The sequence below is a fragment of the Pocillopora verrucosa genome, chromosome 6 (assembly GCF_036669915.1).
Source record: "Pocillopora verrucosa isolate sample1 chromosome 6, ASM3666991v2, whole genome shotgun sequence".
Lineage (NCBI taxonomy): Eukaryota > Metazoa > Cnidaria > Anthozoa > Scleractinia > Pocilloporidae > Pocillopora > Pocillopora verrucosa.
Genome location: NC_089317.1, coordinates 22,306,682 through 22,325,206, shown reverse-complemented (window position 1 = coordinate 22,325,206; position 18,525 = coordinate 22,306,682). Strand labels below are relative to the sequence as shown.

Genomic DNA, 18,525 nt, shown 5'->3' with positions numbered 1-18,525 from the left:
AATTCAAAGAGAATACAGGGTATAAACTTGCCTGAAAAAAAAAGCTCATCTATAGAAAAGGGCTTTTAAGAGCGTAAATGAAACAGACAACTTGATGGTAATTTAATTTTAACTTTTTTCGGAAAGCCTTCATAATTAATTATGAAGTTCGTTGTTATCAATTGAGAGAACAGGATATGCAACTTAGTTATGTTGTAAGTGGTCCAGCCAGAATAGTGAATTCATTGAGAACGGAGTTCAAATTAAGGTGGAAACAGAATCATTTGAAGATCTGGTCGAACTAAAATGTTAATAAGGCCACATAAACCACAAAGACAGAGAAATTATCATACTATTTAGAAGAACAACGAAGAAATCCAGGGGTAACCTTAGCATGATAGAGGTCATGATCTTTTTATAGTTTCAATGGACAATGAGAGTGATCTAGTAACAGTGATAACGACCAACTTATTTGTGCATATATCCAGAAGTGGGCCATTGTTTACACAACTCTCTTATTGTAATGCCGTAATCTATTAAACCAAGGCACCCACGTTATACACTTGAACATCTTGTGGATGCCAGTTAATTCAAACTTCACTTGTCAAAAACACAGAAAAGCTCCTTTAAATCTATATTACCCTTAAGATTAAAGGGAAGGAGACAGTTTAAAGTAAAAACACGAATTAAAAGAGGAGAGCGCTTAACAATTTCAGGCCTCATTTGGAGGATTCTTGATTTTCTGCACTGTCCAGCGAATGGACTAACATTTCCATTATCTGTAATCGTCAGATACAATCCAACACGTATTTACCAAGTATTCAAGTTTCCTAAGTTACCTTTACAATGATCAAGTTCACTCCTTTTCAGGGCTTTCCTCGGCTGGACCGTCCAGTTTCATATTACAACATCATCTGTTACTCATATTTTCAAATAATTAACTGAATCCGAAGACATGTATATTTTCTTCCTGCTCACAGTAAGTGTCGTTGAAGAAAAAGGAATGAATTTAATCTCTAGTTGGAAAATATTTCATTTTAAATGAAAATTCATTGTGGGTGTTGCTAGCTACTAAAGTATCTCTAAAGCTATAATTGCAATTATCTTTCAATGTGACAAGTCTCGCTGAGATAAAAGCAATGACTAAATCGATTCCTGTTTGAATGGAATCCAAAATCTAATTAACCTGCAGTTGAATAGGAAAAAGCTCAATATCTTTTTCCTACCATTATTCCTAACATCACAAAACTATCGCAAAACCAAGTCTATTCAAATTCTATGATCAATGACCACTTAAGTGTGATTTTCAAGGTGTTGTGTCCTTTTCCTTACCATCATCTATCTTTTTATTTATAAAGCAGGAAAATTTCAGAAGAATTATAGAATTAGAATCAGTTGCACTCTGGTAATTTGACACTTTTTAGGCAAGTCTTCAACTGTTAAATTCTTTTTGATCAAAAACCTGAAGCACAATAGAGGAAATAAGGTTCAGTAGCACAATTCAGTTTTCCCTACTTGTAACCTGTGATCTTTTTTCTTTCAAATGGTAAAGTTTTATCTGTTTGAGGGCGTGCGGACATGATATCAGTCGCTCCATTACCGGATGATGTTATTTCGTTAGTACTCACTCTTTACGGTTCCTTTCTAGACATTTGAGGTGTTTTCTTGTTACTCTAACTTTCATTCTAATCTAATTTTCCAACGGGGAGAAGGGGGTGTAGTTAAAAGCCAGAAAACCAGTAGAAAGCGAACAACATCAGGCCGCCATTGCTGAAGACGATCTTGGCGCAGATGAGTATGTCACCCTGGCAACTGCTCGATAATTATCAAAGGCTCAAGAGTCAATGATGAAGACCCTGTTTGATTCGGTTTTGCCGTCGTTTAAGAATTGTAAGAATTACTAGGGTTGAGAAATTACTAGGGTTGAGAAATCAGCTCAGTCCAAAAATATTGGGCAACAATTCACTCAAAAGGACATCTTTAACCCGAAGCATTTTAAAGAAGTACACTACCATTTTTAAGCAATGCTGTCTTTTGAACTGAGGTAAGGGCCATCGGCTACACAACATCGAAACCTTGACTTTCTAAAGCACTTTTAAAATCAATTCGGAAAAAGAACGTACGTTATAAGCGTTTTCTTGATATCTGAGTTCTGGAGTTGTCTCAGCAGAGCTAAAGATTGCTCGTGTCGTACCATTGTTTAAAACTTGTAATGAGTTATTATTTTCAAATTATGGATCTATTTCGGTTCTACCCTCCTTCTCTTAAATTTTAGATAAACCTATCTACAATCGTATTATTGACTATTTGAATAAATATAAGATACTATCCGATAATCAATTCGGTTTTCGTAAACAGCATTCAACTGGCAATGCCTTAGCTCTTTTATATGACAAAATTTCTTCTTGTATTGATAATAGCCAGATAACAGTGGGTATGTATTTAGTGATTTGTCTAAAGCCTTTTTATTATCTGTTTGAATGTATAGACGGATCAAGGGTTGAGAAACCAGTCCTACAGCAAAATCTGTTGTGGCCAGATAAGCCAGCGAGATCCTGGATTTTGTGCGAAGTTGTCGCTTTGTTTTCAAGGCAATTATTATCAGAATATTCATCACAATAGGCCACGTCACAGTTGTGTACTTAGTTGCCAAACCTTTCATTTGGAGTGAGGTTGAAGGTGACCATGTTGTGATAAAGACGGTTTTTTTGAAAAGCAGCGACGTTTGTATTATAACAAGGTCATCCTTAACCTCACTTCGGTTCAAAGGCTTGGCAACCAAGCAAGCAACTGTAAAATGGACTCTCGCCCGGGGACAAGTGACGATATTAAGAGCAGCATTCATAGCGAACGCAGAATAAACGCCAGTTAGATGAGATTTGTGAGATTTATGGGAAGAAAGTCGTAACCACTCATAGGTGATGTTGCGTCTGGCATGTTGATTCTTTACAGCCTCGTGTTGAGTGGAGGGATTCACCCCTTGTTTCTCATTTATCTGTATCTTGATTTGCATGACCACAACGAAATTACTGGCTATTGTAATTTGATTTTCGATTGAGAACAAATCTATTGTCTGTTTGAATGTAGAGGCGGAGGGCCGATCAGCTAAGAAGATCCTAGTCAGTGGATATTGGCTTTTGTTTTTCGTAGCAATCTAAGCTTTCTTTAAATTATTTTAAAGAGGATACAAGAATAACAGCTAGCTAAGGAAATGACGCATTTTCATGAAAGTTGAAAGGGAGCTCCAAAGGTTTATTTAAATGTTAATACTCAAGTGAGATTTCCGCAAATGAAATCAAAGGAGCAGATCATTGTAGGAAAATTGTTTTTTTTTAAACTCGAGGCGAATTTGTTCGAATTCTTTTGAACAGTGTTCACATAAGTAATTCGTTCGCTATTTTCTTGTGACAGAAAGTGTTTTTAAATGAACCACCTTTGATACTCCGCAAAGATGAACACGAATAATGCTCAACTGGGAAATACTCTGTGAAAGTGAAATTAGAGTTGTAACTACTTCTGGGAGAATCGATTTCCAACTTTTTTTTATTATCATTATAATTATTATTATTGACGAATAAGTTTTAATTCTTTTGAATAGCTTTCATCCACAATAGCGGCATCGTTTTCCTTTAGCTCTCCGCAGAATTGAAATTCCCAAAATGAACTCATGGCTGTGCCACAGGATCTTAATTAGGTATCCCTCGTTTTGGGATACAAAAAACGCGGGGAACTCGACAAGCTGTGACAGCGGTCTGTAGCTAAATTATGAGCGAATTTGTTTTTTAATTAATTTTTTCCAAAACTCTGAGCGAATTATTTCTAATTCTTTTGAACAATCTTATTGTGACCTGATTCGTTTGGCTCGTTTCTTTTGGAAAAACGATTCTTTTATGAATCGCAGAATAATCCCCAAAGATGAAAGGGAACGCCATGAAATGGAGATACTTAAGTAAAATTTTCGAAAATGAATCGAAAAAATAGGCAATTCATTGCCAATTAACTTTTTTGGGCTTCCATCAGGTTTTGATAGCAGCATGGGATCCCCCGTGTTTTCCGAAGTTGCAGAAATTTCTCGAGTTACACAGCGACAAAAAGACATTCGCCATCAATAGATTATGATTCTTTTGGGCAAGGTTAAACCTTTTTTAATGTTTTCAATTTCAAGCAATTTTGCCCGGGACAATTACCAAATTTGATGAAAATTTTTCTCTGTTTCAACCAATAAGCATTAAGTAATTTTGCCCTCTATGTTGCAGAAGCTGTAATAACCAAGGTTTCTAAGTAATATAACTACCACGGACGTTTAAGATCAACGGAAAGTTTAACCAAATAATACATTTTCAAAAAACATTCTAGACTTCCAGAGAAGCTTCAGTGGCCTAACTCCTTATATTTTTTTCACGATGTTGAATTTTTTCCTTTTTTTTGTCTCTCTCTTTTTTTTACATGATTACATGTACACTACATTTTAGTGAGAAAATTTCAATTTATCTTCCGAAACCTAAGAGAAGAAATAAAACGAGAGACAAACAAAGCTACGTTTTCTACTGACAAAAATCTCTCTATGATAAGCCGCCATCCTGAATGTAAATGTATTGAGTTGTTTCGCCGTTTTACAACATCACAGTGGGATTAAGTCAACGTCCTTGTCCATTGCCGAGATGAATTTCAAATTTAACACAATCGGCAATACAAACTCTCAAAACTGGCGAGAAGTGAAGTGACGAAAAAAGTTAAAAAAAACCAGGCTTTTCAAAATGAACATGGTTTCAAGTTTCTTGCTTCGAATCGGCGCAAATGTGAGTCGTGCGCTAGCATTTCTCGACGTGGCAAGGCAATAAAAACTATTGACACAATGCTTGTCTTGTGGCGTTTGATGATTCGTTGAGGTAGGTTGTTCTTTTTTCGACTTTCTTTTACTTAACAGCTGAAAGCAAATCCGTTTTTTACTTGAATTTTTCCGACGATTACTTGGACAAGTTCGGTTATTGTTATGAAGTAGATGCACAAATACCTCGTCCATGTTCAGTCGGAACTTCTATCAAGCTGTTAAGTCTCAGTCTGATTTCTGAAATGAAGAATTTTTTTTTAATACGTGCCGCGTGATGAGGCAAGAAATAAAAATTTGGAGAATAATCCAGATTATGGAAAGGCGGAAGATTTCAAAGCATGTGTCGATTACTTCAAATATAAAAACATTTTAAGACAGAGTTTCCTAACAGTCGTTGGCGAAAATTAGTCATTGATCGTTCGCAAGAAGGCCGGAGACTTGCATAGCGAGAAAACCGTCCTTCGCGAACATTCTCTATAAAACACAGCTCCTTTTAGGCTTAAAACCATTGGGCCACCATTGCAGTAGAAGGCTTACAACATGAATGCGAGTATCTCTGAAGATTTGTTTGATATTTCGACCAGTTCAGTGTTCAGCTGCCCAATCCTTCCACAGTTCACCTGGGACCTAAGGCAAATAATTTACCACCAGATTGGGATCGCCGTCACATTCGCTGCTCTTCCATTGACTGTTTTTCTAAACATTCTGGTGATCGTAGCGGTCAATAAAATCAGAGAGTTAGCCACAAATTCTAACATTCTAATCGCTTGTTTGGCTGCTGTCGACTTTTTGGTGGGTGCGGTTTCTATGCCACTGACAATCACTTTGGATGCCCAGATGGTTCGAGGAACTGCATCGAAAAACATCGTCTGCATCAAACACAAAATCTCTGGCTTGATTTTTTACATTGCTTTTAATGTTTCGTTTTATCATCTAGTTTTAATAGCTTGGGAGAGGTACGTCGCAATAGTGAAATGGATGGAGTACAAAGTCATTCTAACTAAAGAACGTGTTCAGAGAAATTCAAGAATCATATGGGTAACCACTGTCATATCAAATGCTTTTTATCTCGCATTAGCAGTCACTGATTCTCGCTCTGAGATTCTTTTAACTCTAAATGTCATTTTGATCATCAGTTATTTAATTGGCTTGTCACTGATGGCTTACTTTTATTTCATGGTTTACATCAAAACACGAAAACTGGAGGACGCTCAAATCAGGCGAGTGAATACGCTGATCAAAGCAAGAAGCGAGAGAAGAACTGCTTACACTGTGTTTCTGATGACAGTGGCTGTTTTGATATCCGTTGTGCCTTTACTGATAGTCCTTCTTTTGGCGTTGTTTTCCCCAGTTTTTCGTTCCAATTCGATCCTCCGAATGGCGGAAATTTTCCTGCAGTTAAACTCTCTCGTGAATCCAGCAGTGTATTTCTATAGAAACAATCGCTACAGGAAAGCGGCCTTGAGGCTCCTAAGATGTGGAAAGCCTCGAGCTATTGAACCAGGGGTACTTATGGGGCGACATGCTCGGCAAAATCATGGCGCCGTGGCGTCCTTAGACGTCAAAGAGCTTGTGGACATCGAAAAAGCCCCGCGCCTCAGAAAGGGTCAGTCTTATGAAGCAGAGACACAGCGTGGCAGCTTACCTAACCCACAAGAACATGTTACAATTACCGTCACCGCGCAGACTGAAAATGTACCTAGAGAGGAACCAGAGAGGGTGACCGTGGAGTCATTGCACCATAGAAAAAGTGAAAAGTGAAAAATTAACATCGTCATAGAGTAATGAGCGTAGACCCTTTCGATGAAAATGGTAGGGAGACAAGCACTCGTCCTTTTGTAACGAAAGTTGAAATGAGAAATTCAGCGCCATTTACTTCTGCAACGATTGAAAGTCGCTCTGGGAGAGTAACCTGTGATGGTGAATAGGAAGTTACGGAACCATGGGAGCGAGCTTGGAAAATTTCGTGTGCGAAAATGTATCAAGTACAAACCCATCGAATTTCAAAGGTTTAGCTGAAGTGTTTGGAGAATTTTAAGATGTTACGTTTTCTTGGAAATCTGAGGGAATATGCGACTTGCGATACTCGCAGTTGAACCTGCGTAAGGACAAGATTTGAAGCAAACAAGGCTCCAGTAACACTTACAATTTCTGGCCTCACTTGTTACATTGGAAATTCGCCAGATTTCCGTATCATACGCAAACAAAGTCACGTTGACAGACCCTGACGTGCTCTCGCATGCTAGACAGACCATCAGCTGCTATGTTTGTTTGGAAGAAAAAAAATTTTCTGTATAACGGGCCTGCAAAAGAGGAAAAAAACGTTTGTTGCAAAATTTAGTGTCTCTGGGGGGTAGACTCGGGTATGCTTTGGATGCGCCTGGGCTACCTGTTCTTTCATTCTTAACCCTTTAACCCCTAAGAGTGATTAGAAGCTGATTTCTCCCTACAATGTTACCCCTGAATTGCATATGAAGGTTACGAGAATCGAGGAAATGATCACCAAGTAAAGAAGCTCTTGATTGTTTGACAAATTCTGCTAGTCTGCTCCCATAGAAATGTATGGAAAAAAGTATGGAGAATATGCATGCTGATGTTTGGGGGTAAAGGGTTAATGCAGGCTCCTATTATCGTTTTTTTCTGATCCCTGCTCCTCTATTGTAATATTTTCATGCGTTATTTTCAATCAAAACACCTCTAATGGTCCAATGTTAGTATGTTGGTTTCAACAACGTTGGTCCAATGTTGGTATGTTGATTTCAACAACGTTGACGAGGGATTACGGGGAAAGGGGGGGGGGAGGGAAAAGGTTGATTTTTGCTATATGTCAGGCCGTTAAAGTTTGAGACGTGAAGCCATCAAATCTGTGAACAGATTTCAACAGGATTTCTCCGCGATTGTAGCTTTTCTTTCTGCTTCGACAGAGTTGTTGAATGAGACTGTATGCTAGTTTCCTAGGGGCAGTGAGAGGCAGCAAATATTACGCGAATAAAAAACATGCTAATGAAATAAATGACAAAAGATTATCTCGCCAAAGTATACTGGTTTTCATGTAACACACTCAACCAAATTTAGATTTTGAGGGGGGCAGCATCGTTTCCAGGGAAGACTATGGAAAGTTTACTGCCGATGAAGGAGGGTGGGGAGGGTGGGGGGGGTTTGTCATTAAAATACTACAGAGCCTGAAGGAGGGATGAAGTAAAAATTATTGTGACATGACTAAAACCCCCCGACCCCCCCCCCCATACCCCCCTATACCCCCCCCACCCGCCGGCGATAAATGATGACCGGTTTCTCACTGACGAAACCTCAGAGAGGTGAACTTGCAGAAATGAACCCCTGGAACACAGAGACTCCAAATTGACGCAAGGAAATCAAATGGTAATCATATTTACTTGATTTCTTTCCGAGCACTGTGCAGAAATATGTCAAACGTTTGAAAATGTAAATCATACAAGGACTGGGCTGCCTGTGGTGTCTTATCCATGGTATGTTACTTTATGTAACATGTTATTGGAAACTGCTCGATTTGTTCATTATTCTTAATTTGATTGACATTTGTAAGTGATTTCGTTTATCTATACCTAACCAAACAAGCTTGTATGCGATGCACGTGTTTTATCGCCCCACAGTATGGCACTGTTTCACGTGCTTACAACAGGACGTTGTGTGTGTTCCCTTCGAATAAGGCGAGAGTTGTGGGTGGGAGTTAACCGAACCGTTGTAGTAAAATCGTTAAATCAAGTGAATAAATCTTTAACTCAAGTGAATAAATCGCGAGTTAATAAGGAAACGTGATTCAGCTTTTTCAGGTATTCGACAATGTTATGTAACTTGTTATTTCACTTTGCATTATCATAATTAAAATCTTATCATTTTCAAATGTTATGCAAATTAATACAAGTAACCAGAAGTGCTCTCGGCTACGCTTCAAGCATTACCCACGCATTTCTCGTGCCATCCAAAATTCAAAAGTGCTTCAAAACACACAGTTGAAACATGTATGAACCAATCGTTTGAGAACATTCTCATCGCAAAAGTTTAAATCCTAAATCAAAATTTATGAAAGAAAAACAGTGGAGTAATTCTACGTAAATCATATTTTTTTCCTGAAACAAACTATTTTAAAATTTGAACGTCTAAGTAACTTACTAATCTCATTCTAAGTTTCATTCAGAATCAAAATAAAAGATAAAAGTTTCTTTTTTTTTGCGCATGTTTAACAAGCTTTGGGATTGAATTTCAACGGAATACAAGACGTCGTGATTTTCTAAGCTGAGAAAATATGGCCTGAAAAAAAAAGGAATTCAGAATTGAATGAAAATAATAAAAAAGTCCTTTGACTTTTTTATGTGTGACAATATGGTCTTTAGGCGTGAACGGGATTTAACCTATAACCGTCTAGCGAGTATGATTCAAACGCTCTTATCAGCTGAGAGCTAAAATACACCCGTGACGGACGCCTAGTGTTGAGGGTGTGCTCCCGATATGAACAGTCCTTCGCTTCAGCTCCTTCCAAAGCTTTTAAAGTTTTTTTCCTTTAACGGAAAATTGTACGATGAATTGTTTCTGCGTGGGCTATGTTTGTCTAAAAGACATTGAATGCGTTAAGACTTAAATTTTCATGCGTAATCAGTTGTATTGGTCAGAGGATAGAAAATTTTCGTGCTGTAATGCAAAACTTCTGTTGGCTTAACGAAAAAAGTTATTTTAGAGGTAGCGAAACCTCAGCTGTATTTTTTCGGCCGGAGATGATATGTCATGCAGGTGTAGCAAATATTTTTGGATCTAGTAACAAAGATTCTCCGAAAATTTGGAGACAAAATAGATAGTATGAGGTTTTCCATGTTATCTCGAATTTCATCGATTGCATTGATGTAAGTTGACGACGAAAACAGAAAACAGGCAAGGGGAAAAACTGGAGATAAACACTTCTTTCTTGTCAGGAGAGGTTTTAAATCTCTTAATACCGTACAACTTAATCGTACAAATTGTGCAAATATTTCTTTAACTCTTTGGATAAGAATACATTTAAAATTTTATTTCAAAACTGTATGATAACTGACGAAGTTTCTCATATCCAATTGAAGCAATTTTTTTCCGTGCCTTTAAACAAGTAGGAGACAATCGGGAAATTCCCTAAAGGCAAAATAATAAAAGGGAAAAACGGACGGTGAATACAATCTCATATACATTTTAAGTGTTAATAAGACTGCATATTAAAGAAAGACGATGATTCTTTCAAATACTGTATACAAAACACTTCTATGAGAAAATTTCTCCACTGCCATCTGCCAATTTTGTTCTGATATTCTGTCGCCAGAAAGGCTTTTAGCCGAAAAAAATCTTACTCGGTTAGCATTCGTCACGAAACACAGATAATTTACGGTTAAAATGCCTTGGGCCATAAATTGGATGTTCGTTAACACTGAGAGTCCTTCTGAAGCTTCGCTGGATAATTCAACCAGAATGCTGTCATCGTGCCCCAATACTCCTGAGCTTACCTGGAACTTCCGGAACGATTTTTTCCTTTACGTTGCGATCGCCGTCTCAGCCACTGCTTCTCCGTTAATCACTCTTTCAAACATCTTAGTGATCTTGGCGGTCAAGAAATTCAGAGAGTTACAGAGAAATTCTAACATTCTGATCGCTAGTTTGGCTGTGGTTGATCTCTTAGTGGGTGCAGTTTCTATGCCACTGAAAATCGCTTTGATTGCACTGATCATTCGAGGAACTGCATCAGAAAACATCGTCTGTAGGTTAAGTGATATCACTGGCTCGTTCATGTACACTGTTTACAATGTTTCGTTTTATCACTTAGTTTTAATAGCCTGGGAGAGGTACACAGCTATAGTAAAATGCACGGATTACAAAATCTTGGTTACAAAAGAACGTTTACAGAGATATGCCGGAATCGCCTGGATAGCATCCGTCGTAACGAATGCCTTGCATCCCGCTTTATCGGCCGCTGGTGTTGGTGATGAGGTTCTCCTGACTCTACATGTAACCTCAGTTCTTGTCTGGTTCATAGGCATGTCCTTGATGGCTTATTTTTATCGCATGGTCTATATTGTAATACGGAATCGGAAGGAAAGCCAAATCAGGCGCGTAAATTCTTTAATCAAAGCAAGGATTGAAACGAAGATTGCTTTTACTTCTGTTGTGACAATGGTAACCGTCTTCACGTCCGCTGTTCCTCTAATGTGTTTTCTTATTCTGGCAACATTTGTGCCTTTTTTTCGTGCAAACTCGGTTCACCACTGGGGTGAAATTTTCCTCCAGTTTAACTCTCTTGCAAATCCTTTGCTTTATTTCTATAGAAACAAACACTATAGGAAAGCCGTGCTGAAGCTTTTGAGATTCGGGATTCCTAAGGAAGTCGAGCCAGTGACTTGCAGTAGGTCTAAATTTCATGAGGCTGAGCGACACCGTGCTGTCGTTGCTCTCTTAAGCTTTCGAAGTCTTGTGGACATCGAAAGTGTCTCGTGCCATAGCCACAGGTGGGCACAGTCATGTGCAGCGAGGACCAGCCGTGGCAATTCACGTAACGCACAACAACCTGGCGCACAACAACCTTTCAAGGCGCAGTTGGACAAGGCACCTGGAGAGGAACCGGCTGAGCGAGAGACTGTGAAGTCATTTAAGGATAGCGACAACGATAAAAAGCCACATCTCCACAAAGTGGGGAGATCAAACTCTTTGATGGATAAGGGGGCCGTTGTAGAGACTAGCGCTTGTCTAAGTGTAACGGCAGTTAAAAGGCGAAATTCAGCGCCATCGGGTCTTGCAGCGATTGAAAGTCGCTCACGAACAGAAACCTACAATGGTACAAACTTTTAGCCGTCAGAACAGAGATGCAGTGGAAGACGTCGATTAAAAATTGAATCTATGCTTTTAGTTAGAATTTCGCGAATGGCTGAAGACAAACATTCTTCATCAGGCGGAGTTAGAATTTTTGAAACGCAATTCGGCGTACTTGTTTGTTTGAATTGAAAAATCTCCGTTAAAATGAAAATTTTGGCATTTTCAGTTGAACTCGCCATCTGGAATTTCAGAAAGCATATGAACCTGATTGAACTTTAATAAAGCTTACCAGTTCTGACACAAAACTGAGATGAATTTTGGTGAATATTCCGACCAAGAAATTTACGCATATAGAACTTGATATGTTAAATTAATTCCCCCCCCCCTTAACCTTAGGTGAGAAATCTTGTACCTTACAACTTGCAAGTCGTCATGGAAAATTAATTCTCTAAAAATATATATTTAAATTTTTAAAAAATCCCATTCAGTTTATTCCCTAATAATTTTTCAAAAATATTCTTGGTTGATGACTGAATTATTTCAAATGGTTGCTTATAATTTAAATTTTTTAAAAAAATTGAATTTTTAGCACGTTCAAGGTATCAGATCCCGTTCTAGAAAATGTACCGGAAGATGGTTGCCCCAATTAAAATCAGAAGTCGACCCGAATTTTACGAAACCGTTTCGTAGTGCATTCCCGTGTTGATATTTCTTTAGTGTAGTGGGCGTATTTTGCACTAGAATTTTCTCTTTCTTTCCCCCCTACGTAATTTTTTTTGCATTCACGTGAAAAGCACGTGATCTGTTCAATCATACTTTAAGACTGAGGTTGACGCAAACAGTCTTGGACGATCGTTTTCGGAGTTGAGATAAGTTTTAAAGCTTTTTGTCCCCTCAAATTCATTGCTTGTTTTCGTTTGGAGTTCAAACGTTTTTGAGGGCTTTATTTACAGCCAAAATACGTTTTTCATTTCACACATGCTCAAGATCTTCACTGACGGAGTCTGGACTCTAGCCTCTTTATCAGAAAGGGACTGAGTTTTACATCTGTCTTCCGCGGAAAAGAGCATATTCGGTCACTGGAGGCGTTTAGGCCAATCATGCGTGAGCAAAAATATTTTATGAACTGTAAGAAAAAAATTGTATTTGATCTATTGGAGTACGGACGAATATAGGACGTCACCATCAACAAATTTTGCTTCTTCAACGTAGTTCTGTTCAGCACTAAATCTCAGAAGACAAAATTTGCCCACGAGGCGCAGTTGTTAGTATTTCGAAGGCAACGAATCAAACTGGTTTCACCAATACAGTCTGGATCTACAATTCACACAAAAGATTTATTATAGAAATGAAATTTCACCTAAATTATGCTTTTTACATACTCTTAAAGAACTAAAGTTATGTCATAGAATAACGTTAAAGCCTTTTCTGTACTAAAAATGAGACGTTCCCTAGCGATCCGAGTCGCCGTAACAAGATCCCATACGTTGGCCTTCTCTATGAATTTAGAAATTAAAAAAAAAAGAAATTTTTTTCTTCGAGCTAACTGTTAAGCTATTACGGATTGGTAGACATGACAAGTTTGTCAGTAAAACAAACCATAAGGTTTTCCTTTCAATCAACCCTTTAACTCCCAAGATGTAATCGTTAATTCTCCCCTCTAGATGCTAAACATCCCCTTCTAAAATATTTGTGAGCATTTGGTGCTAGATCAAAATAACAACTTATGCCCGAAAAGTTCGAGTATTCTTATTGCCTGTTTGCTGGATAATGTAAGGAGAAGTAACATGTTTATCTCCTCTAGGAGTAAAAGAGTTAAATTGGAAAATTAGTGGTCTTAAATAGCTTTGATTGATACATTTAAAGATGTTGAAAACCAATTTATGAATATCATAGGGATAAGTTACATGCTAATCACCTATGGGATTTAAAGGGTTAAAGAAAGTGAAAATAATGGGGGTAGTCTAGTGAGACACAGTTAACTGTGCTTCAAGAGAAGGCCTCAAACTTGAAGTTAGCAGGACAACTGCAATAAGCGACCATTGAAATCTAATCTAATGTACCACATTAACAAGTACATCTATGGATGGAATAAACACCTCCATGTGGTAAAAATTGGCTTCAACATGAAAGTCTGTGACTCTTTTTCTTACAATGAACAGCAAGATTCCAGCTCTCTTCAGTGTGATCATGTAAATAAAGTGCTTGCAGTCCTTCCTTGTGGTACTGTTTGTGGTGATGTACATGTTGGTTCTTACTTTACAGTCTCTTTAGAGTGGCATTTAAACAAAAGCTACTGAGTATAAATTTTTCAAGTGTATACTAAAACAGTTGATAGAGTTGAAGGCGTGCTCTGATTAACTACTCTAACTCCAAATAACCTTTGCCAATCACCCTCCAGCAACTTGCACAAGATTTGCAATTAAAAATATTGTAATCATAACAGGAATAAATGAGTTCAAATCATCTTTTTTGTGCTATGTTAACTCACTGTTTCAGTAAATATTAAAACAACTTTTCACCTCAGTGTTGGTGGCTAGCTGTGGATATTTACCTGCTAATAGGCAGCTCAGTAAATATTCATCACTAGCTTCCTCCACTTTGGTGAATAGTTGTTAATTATTCAATCATTTAATTTAATCATGAATTTACAATTAATAAAACTGATCTAATTTTGTCCATTGGCAAGCCTGATTGCAGCATCTTGAAGATCCAGCAAGGTCTGTGGTAAATCCAGTTCAGGTGACTCTGATCTCTCATAAGGATGTGCTTCTGAAACTCTCCCCATCACACGACTCCTTATTGGTCCTCCACCGTTATGTCGCCTGTCTTGTGTACTACTGTTACTTTCATTCCATTCTTGCAGAAGTTCTTGGCAATTGAGCTCTCCAGGGTGATCCCCTCTATTAAGAAAGGGTGACCCCTCAATATTCGATTCTGGTGACCCCCCTGAGGTTGCAGGAGAGTCTATGCAATCCTGGGGGGAATCACCTGCTTGCATTTCCGTGTTCCCAGCACCTTCCTGTTCATTCATCAGCTGTGACAAATGGAGACTCTCAAAGCGCACAGTTTGAAGTCGACAAATGCCGTCATCACACTCTTTGTATCTACAGTTATGGACAGGAATTGCTCTATTAAATACAGAATACACTTCTGCTTCACCTCTAGTCAAAAAATTTTCAGTGACCACTCCAATCAAAATTACATAGCAGCACTTCACTGAAATTCTGCTTTAGATCATGACATTGAACATAACCATGTGACTATTGCCTATAGCACCTTTGAACCCATAGAAATCTGCATTTTAATACCACATTTTGTAGAGGCAACAGACTACTCTTCTATCCTTTTTGGGCTTACCGATCCATCAAATAACTCTTCAGGTCAGGAATTTTATCAAGAAGGGTTAGTCAGTTTTACAAAGCTTAAAATTGTTTATGAAGGTGCCATGTTTGAGTTGGGGTAAGACTGGGTGGAGAGGGGACGGGGGGGGGGGGGGGGGGGCAAAAGTTTACTCCTCTCCCAAACTTTCCTCTCCTTTACAAAATTCAAGTTGGTAATCAAACTTTTCATGATGAAGTTCTAAACTTGGTCAGTCAAAAATACACTCACGCTGCAAGCTACACAAGTGATTTTGCCAAACAAATAAAAATATGAAGCTTAATCACTCATAGAATTACAGATCAAATTGGAATCCACTTGCTCCTATTACCATTATTATCACTGTTATTATTAGCATCATTAGTATTTGCATAATGATAATCAGCAAAATAATGTGTTGTCACCTCACCTAAACCTTGGATGTCCAGCTGGCCAACTGAACCTGTGTTTTTTCTTCAGATGGTTGGTCAACCCAGATCCTCTTGTGTATCGCTGTCCACAAACATGACATTCATATCGGTACAAATCAATTCCCTAGACATGTATTTTAAGACAAAAGTAAACAGATGAACAAAGAAAAACAATGCATCTAGCAATTCACTACTGATAGTAACATTCAACAAATACCTCACCTGGTGATCAACTTTCTGATGCCTTTTCACTGTTTGCATGGCACGAGCAGAAAAGGTACAACCCTCAAAATCACAATGATAAGCTAAAACAGCATTGTGGAATTCACGGTGACGTCGCAGATCTGACTGCATTTTACAGCTAAAATGAAAAAAATAAGTAATTTTTTTGTGCATTGCCTGATTGCTTTTGATATTAACCCAAATGTTTCTAATTTGTATGCTGCCAGTCTTCACAGAAGTTGTGTGACACCTTAGGAAGCACTATGCTCTAGTTTGACTGGTTGGTTTTCAACATCTTTGAATGTATCAATCATTTTTTCAATTTAACCCTTTTACTCCCAGAAGAGATAAACATGTAACTTCTCCTTACAATATCCTTACATTATCCAGCAAACAGGTTATGAGAATACACAACTTGATCAGGTAGAAGTTGTTATCTTGATCTGACACCAAATTCTTGTCACTACTTTACATGGAAATGTATTGCAGCTGGAGGGGAGAATTATCAATCAGATCTTAGGAGTTAAAAAGTTAACTGCATGTTACTCTGTCCATTGGAAAGTGCACTCACGTGTAACTGCACACATCACATTTAAAGGGTCTTTCCTCCGAATGTCTGAATTTGACATGTTGCTTGAGGGCTGAAGCATTTGGACAGGTCATGTCACAGAACTGACACTTCACATTGTTGACTGCAAATAAAATTTAATAAACAATTACATACATTTATGTAAGGTGGTTTTATTTCTTTGTAATTCAAATAAGTTGAATCACACTTTTGGAAATTAGTTTATTTTTCATTTATCACCAGGGGCTAAATTCCCTACTCTTTACAAGAAGTATATGTGACTTCTTTTAAGTTCTCTGCTAACCAGCACAGTACAGTACCAGAGGAGACTTGAATGTTGAACCATTTATTCAAATATTTTAAGGCCCACAGTGTTGGTCTGGTCTGGTCTGGAGCTTGAACCCTCTACCCTATCCCACTGTGATATGGCCTCCTACAACCTGAGTTCACCTGGAACAAACAAAAGTTCACAACATTCTTGGAATACCCTTGTAGTACCAAAACACTTTTGGTATCATCGAGTAGCCAATTATTTACATTTTATCTGAAAATTAAATATTCCTGATTTCTCTTTTCTTGAACACTACTGACAGAATGGCAGATGGCAGATGAACTATCAAACTAATACATTGTAACAGAAATTTGAATTTTGATCATGCTTTGCAGGCCCTGCACTTCTTCCACTTTTCAGTTGTGACATGCTCTACTTAAGTGACACATTGTGCTACTTTAAAAAAAAAATATTAAAAGGAATGATTTAGTACTTCATTGGTGTTAATATAGTAAGCAGAATATTATGTGGCTGCTTGGAGATACGATATTTCTCTTCTCATGTTGAAAGATATTTCACTTGTTCCCTTCACTCAGCCATGAAATACTGTTTAACACTTGAAGGGAAATTTCAAATCTCCATGCTGCCATGTAATATCCTCTACTTATGTACCATGATGTCTCATGTGATCACGCAAGATACGCTCAGAGCCACAGTGCTTCAGACAGTGTGAACATTGAAAACTTTCGACTGCAACAAAGCAAATCAAAAGGAAAACATTAAAGTGATGAAAACTTGAGTAAAATCAATTACCATGATCAAAATTTACTCACATCCTGAAGAATTCTGTCGAACCATGTGGTCTACAAGTTTTGTCTTGTTTGCAAACATACCACCGCATGTCACACAGGCAAAAATCTTCTCTCTTGTGTGACTTCGACAATGTTCTTTAAGTTTGTAGTGGTTTACAGTTGTAAAATTACATCCTTGAAAAAAAAAAGAAGAAACTACTTAGAGATGAGATACCTGCTTTCCATCTGTATTTTTGCCCTGTTATACAGTGTGATACAGGGTATATTTTTCATATTCTGTAACTTTATTTTTGTAAAATAGCATAGTAGAGGAATAGTTAAGTTTAATATTTTGCTTTACAAAGCTTCTGTGGCAACTGGCAGGACAAAGAATGTGACTGGTAAGAGGTGATGTCAAGAGCTAGGGAAATTGAAAAGTTTAAACCTCGACATATGCCTAAAATAGAAATCAACAAAGTATACGAAAACGTATGATTGACTGCGTGCTACAGCACTCAGAATAGAATTCACCAGCAGAGTTTAAGTACTTTGATATGTAGTTTGAGTTAGCACAGTGTTAAATATTCATGGTATATTCCATAACAAACAATCACGACGCTTAGCTAGTCAAAGATGGCAGTTCCTTACCCTCCCACTGGCAAGTGACGGAGTACTTTTTTCTGCCATTTTCTCCAACTCCTGCGTATATCTTATCCACAGCCCAAGCATGACTGTCAACATGTCTGTAATAAAGCGTAGGACAGTTGAACTCAACACTGCACTCTTTCCACTCGCAGAGAAACGGTTCAGGAATGTCAGGAAGAAGATTTCTGCTTTGACTGTCTAAAGTGCAAGGCGTCAGTTTCATTTCTTGCTGTTTTTTGTACCCTTCAAGCTTTATTTTAGTGTGGAAAGCGTGGAAGAAGACATGACGGATTATATCACCGGCGTCAATGGGAGAATCCCAACCGCAGTCTCTCCAAAAGCAAGTAAAATTTTCTGGTATATTATCATCTGAGAAACCCGCTCGATATCCCGGGAAAATTCCTCTTAAATGTCCTTCAAAATGCTCCCTGAAGTCTTGAAAACTTGAAAGGGGAAACTTTTCTTCACAAGAGCCCCATTCGCACTCGAGTAGATCCATCACTTCGCTAAAAATCAACAGTCAAGCTGTGTTGAAAACACAAAGTCAGAGCGAAATAAAGACCCGCGAAGATCGGCCATTTTTATGCGCCCCGGATAATTGCGGTCAGCTATTTAGATTTGTA

General features: G+C 38.0%; 2 protein-coding genes across 2 annotated transcripts; one reads left to right on the top strand and one right to left on the bottom strand.

Annotated features, from left to right (window-relative positions):
- Positions 1 to 5,350: 5,350 nt before the first annotated feature.
- Positions 5,351 to 6,571, top strand: LOC131783540 (melanocyte-stimulating hormone receptor-like). The gene has a single exon (XM_059100301.2). The coding sequence runs from the start codon at positions 5,351 to 5,353 to the stop codon at positions 6,569 to 6,571; it is 1,221 nt and encodes a 406-aa protein (XP_058956284.2).
- A 6,361-nt stretch (positions 6,572 to 12,932) lies between these two features.
- LOC131783517 (histone H4 transcription factor) lies at positions 12,933 to 18,477 on the bottom strand. Its single transcript, XM_059100278.2, has 7 exons — positions 17,906 to 18,477; positions 17,300 to 17,452; positions 17,139 to 17,216; positions 16,199 to 16,319; positions 15,628 to 15,766; positions 15,405 to 15,529; positions 12,933 to 14,721 (listed from the first exon to the last, which is right to left on the bottom strand). The coding sequence occupies exons 1-7, from the start codon at positions 18,399 to 18,401 to the stop codon at positions 14,283 to 14,285; spliced, it is 1,551 nt and encodes a 516-aa protein (XP_058956261.2). The 5' UTR covers positions 18,402 to 18,477; the 3' UTR covers positions 12,933 to 14,282.
- Between the last annotated feature and the right edge of the window lie 48 nt (positions 18,478 to 18,525).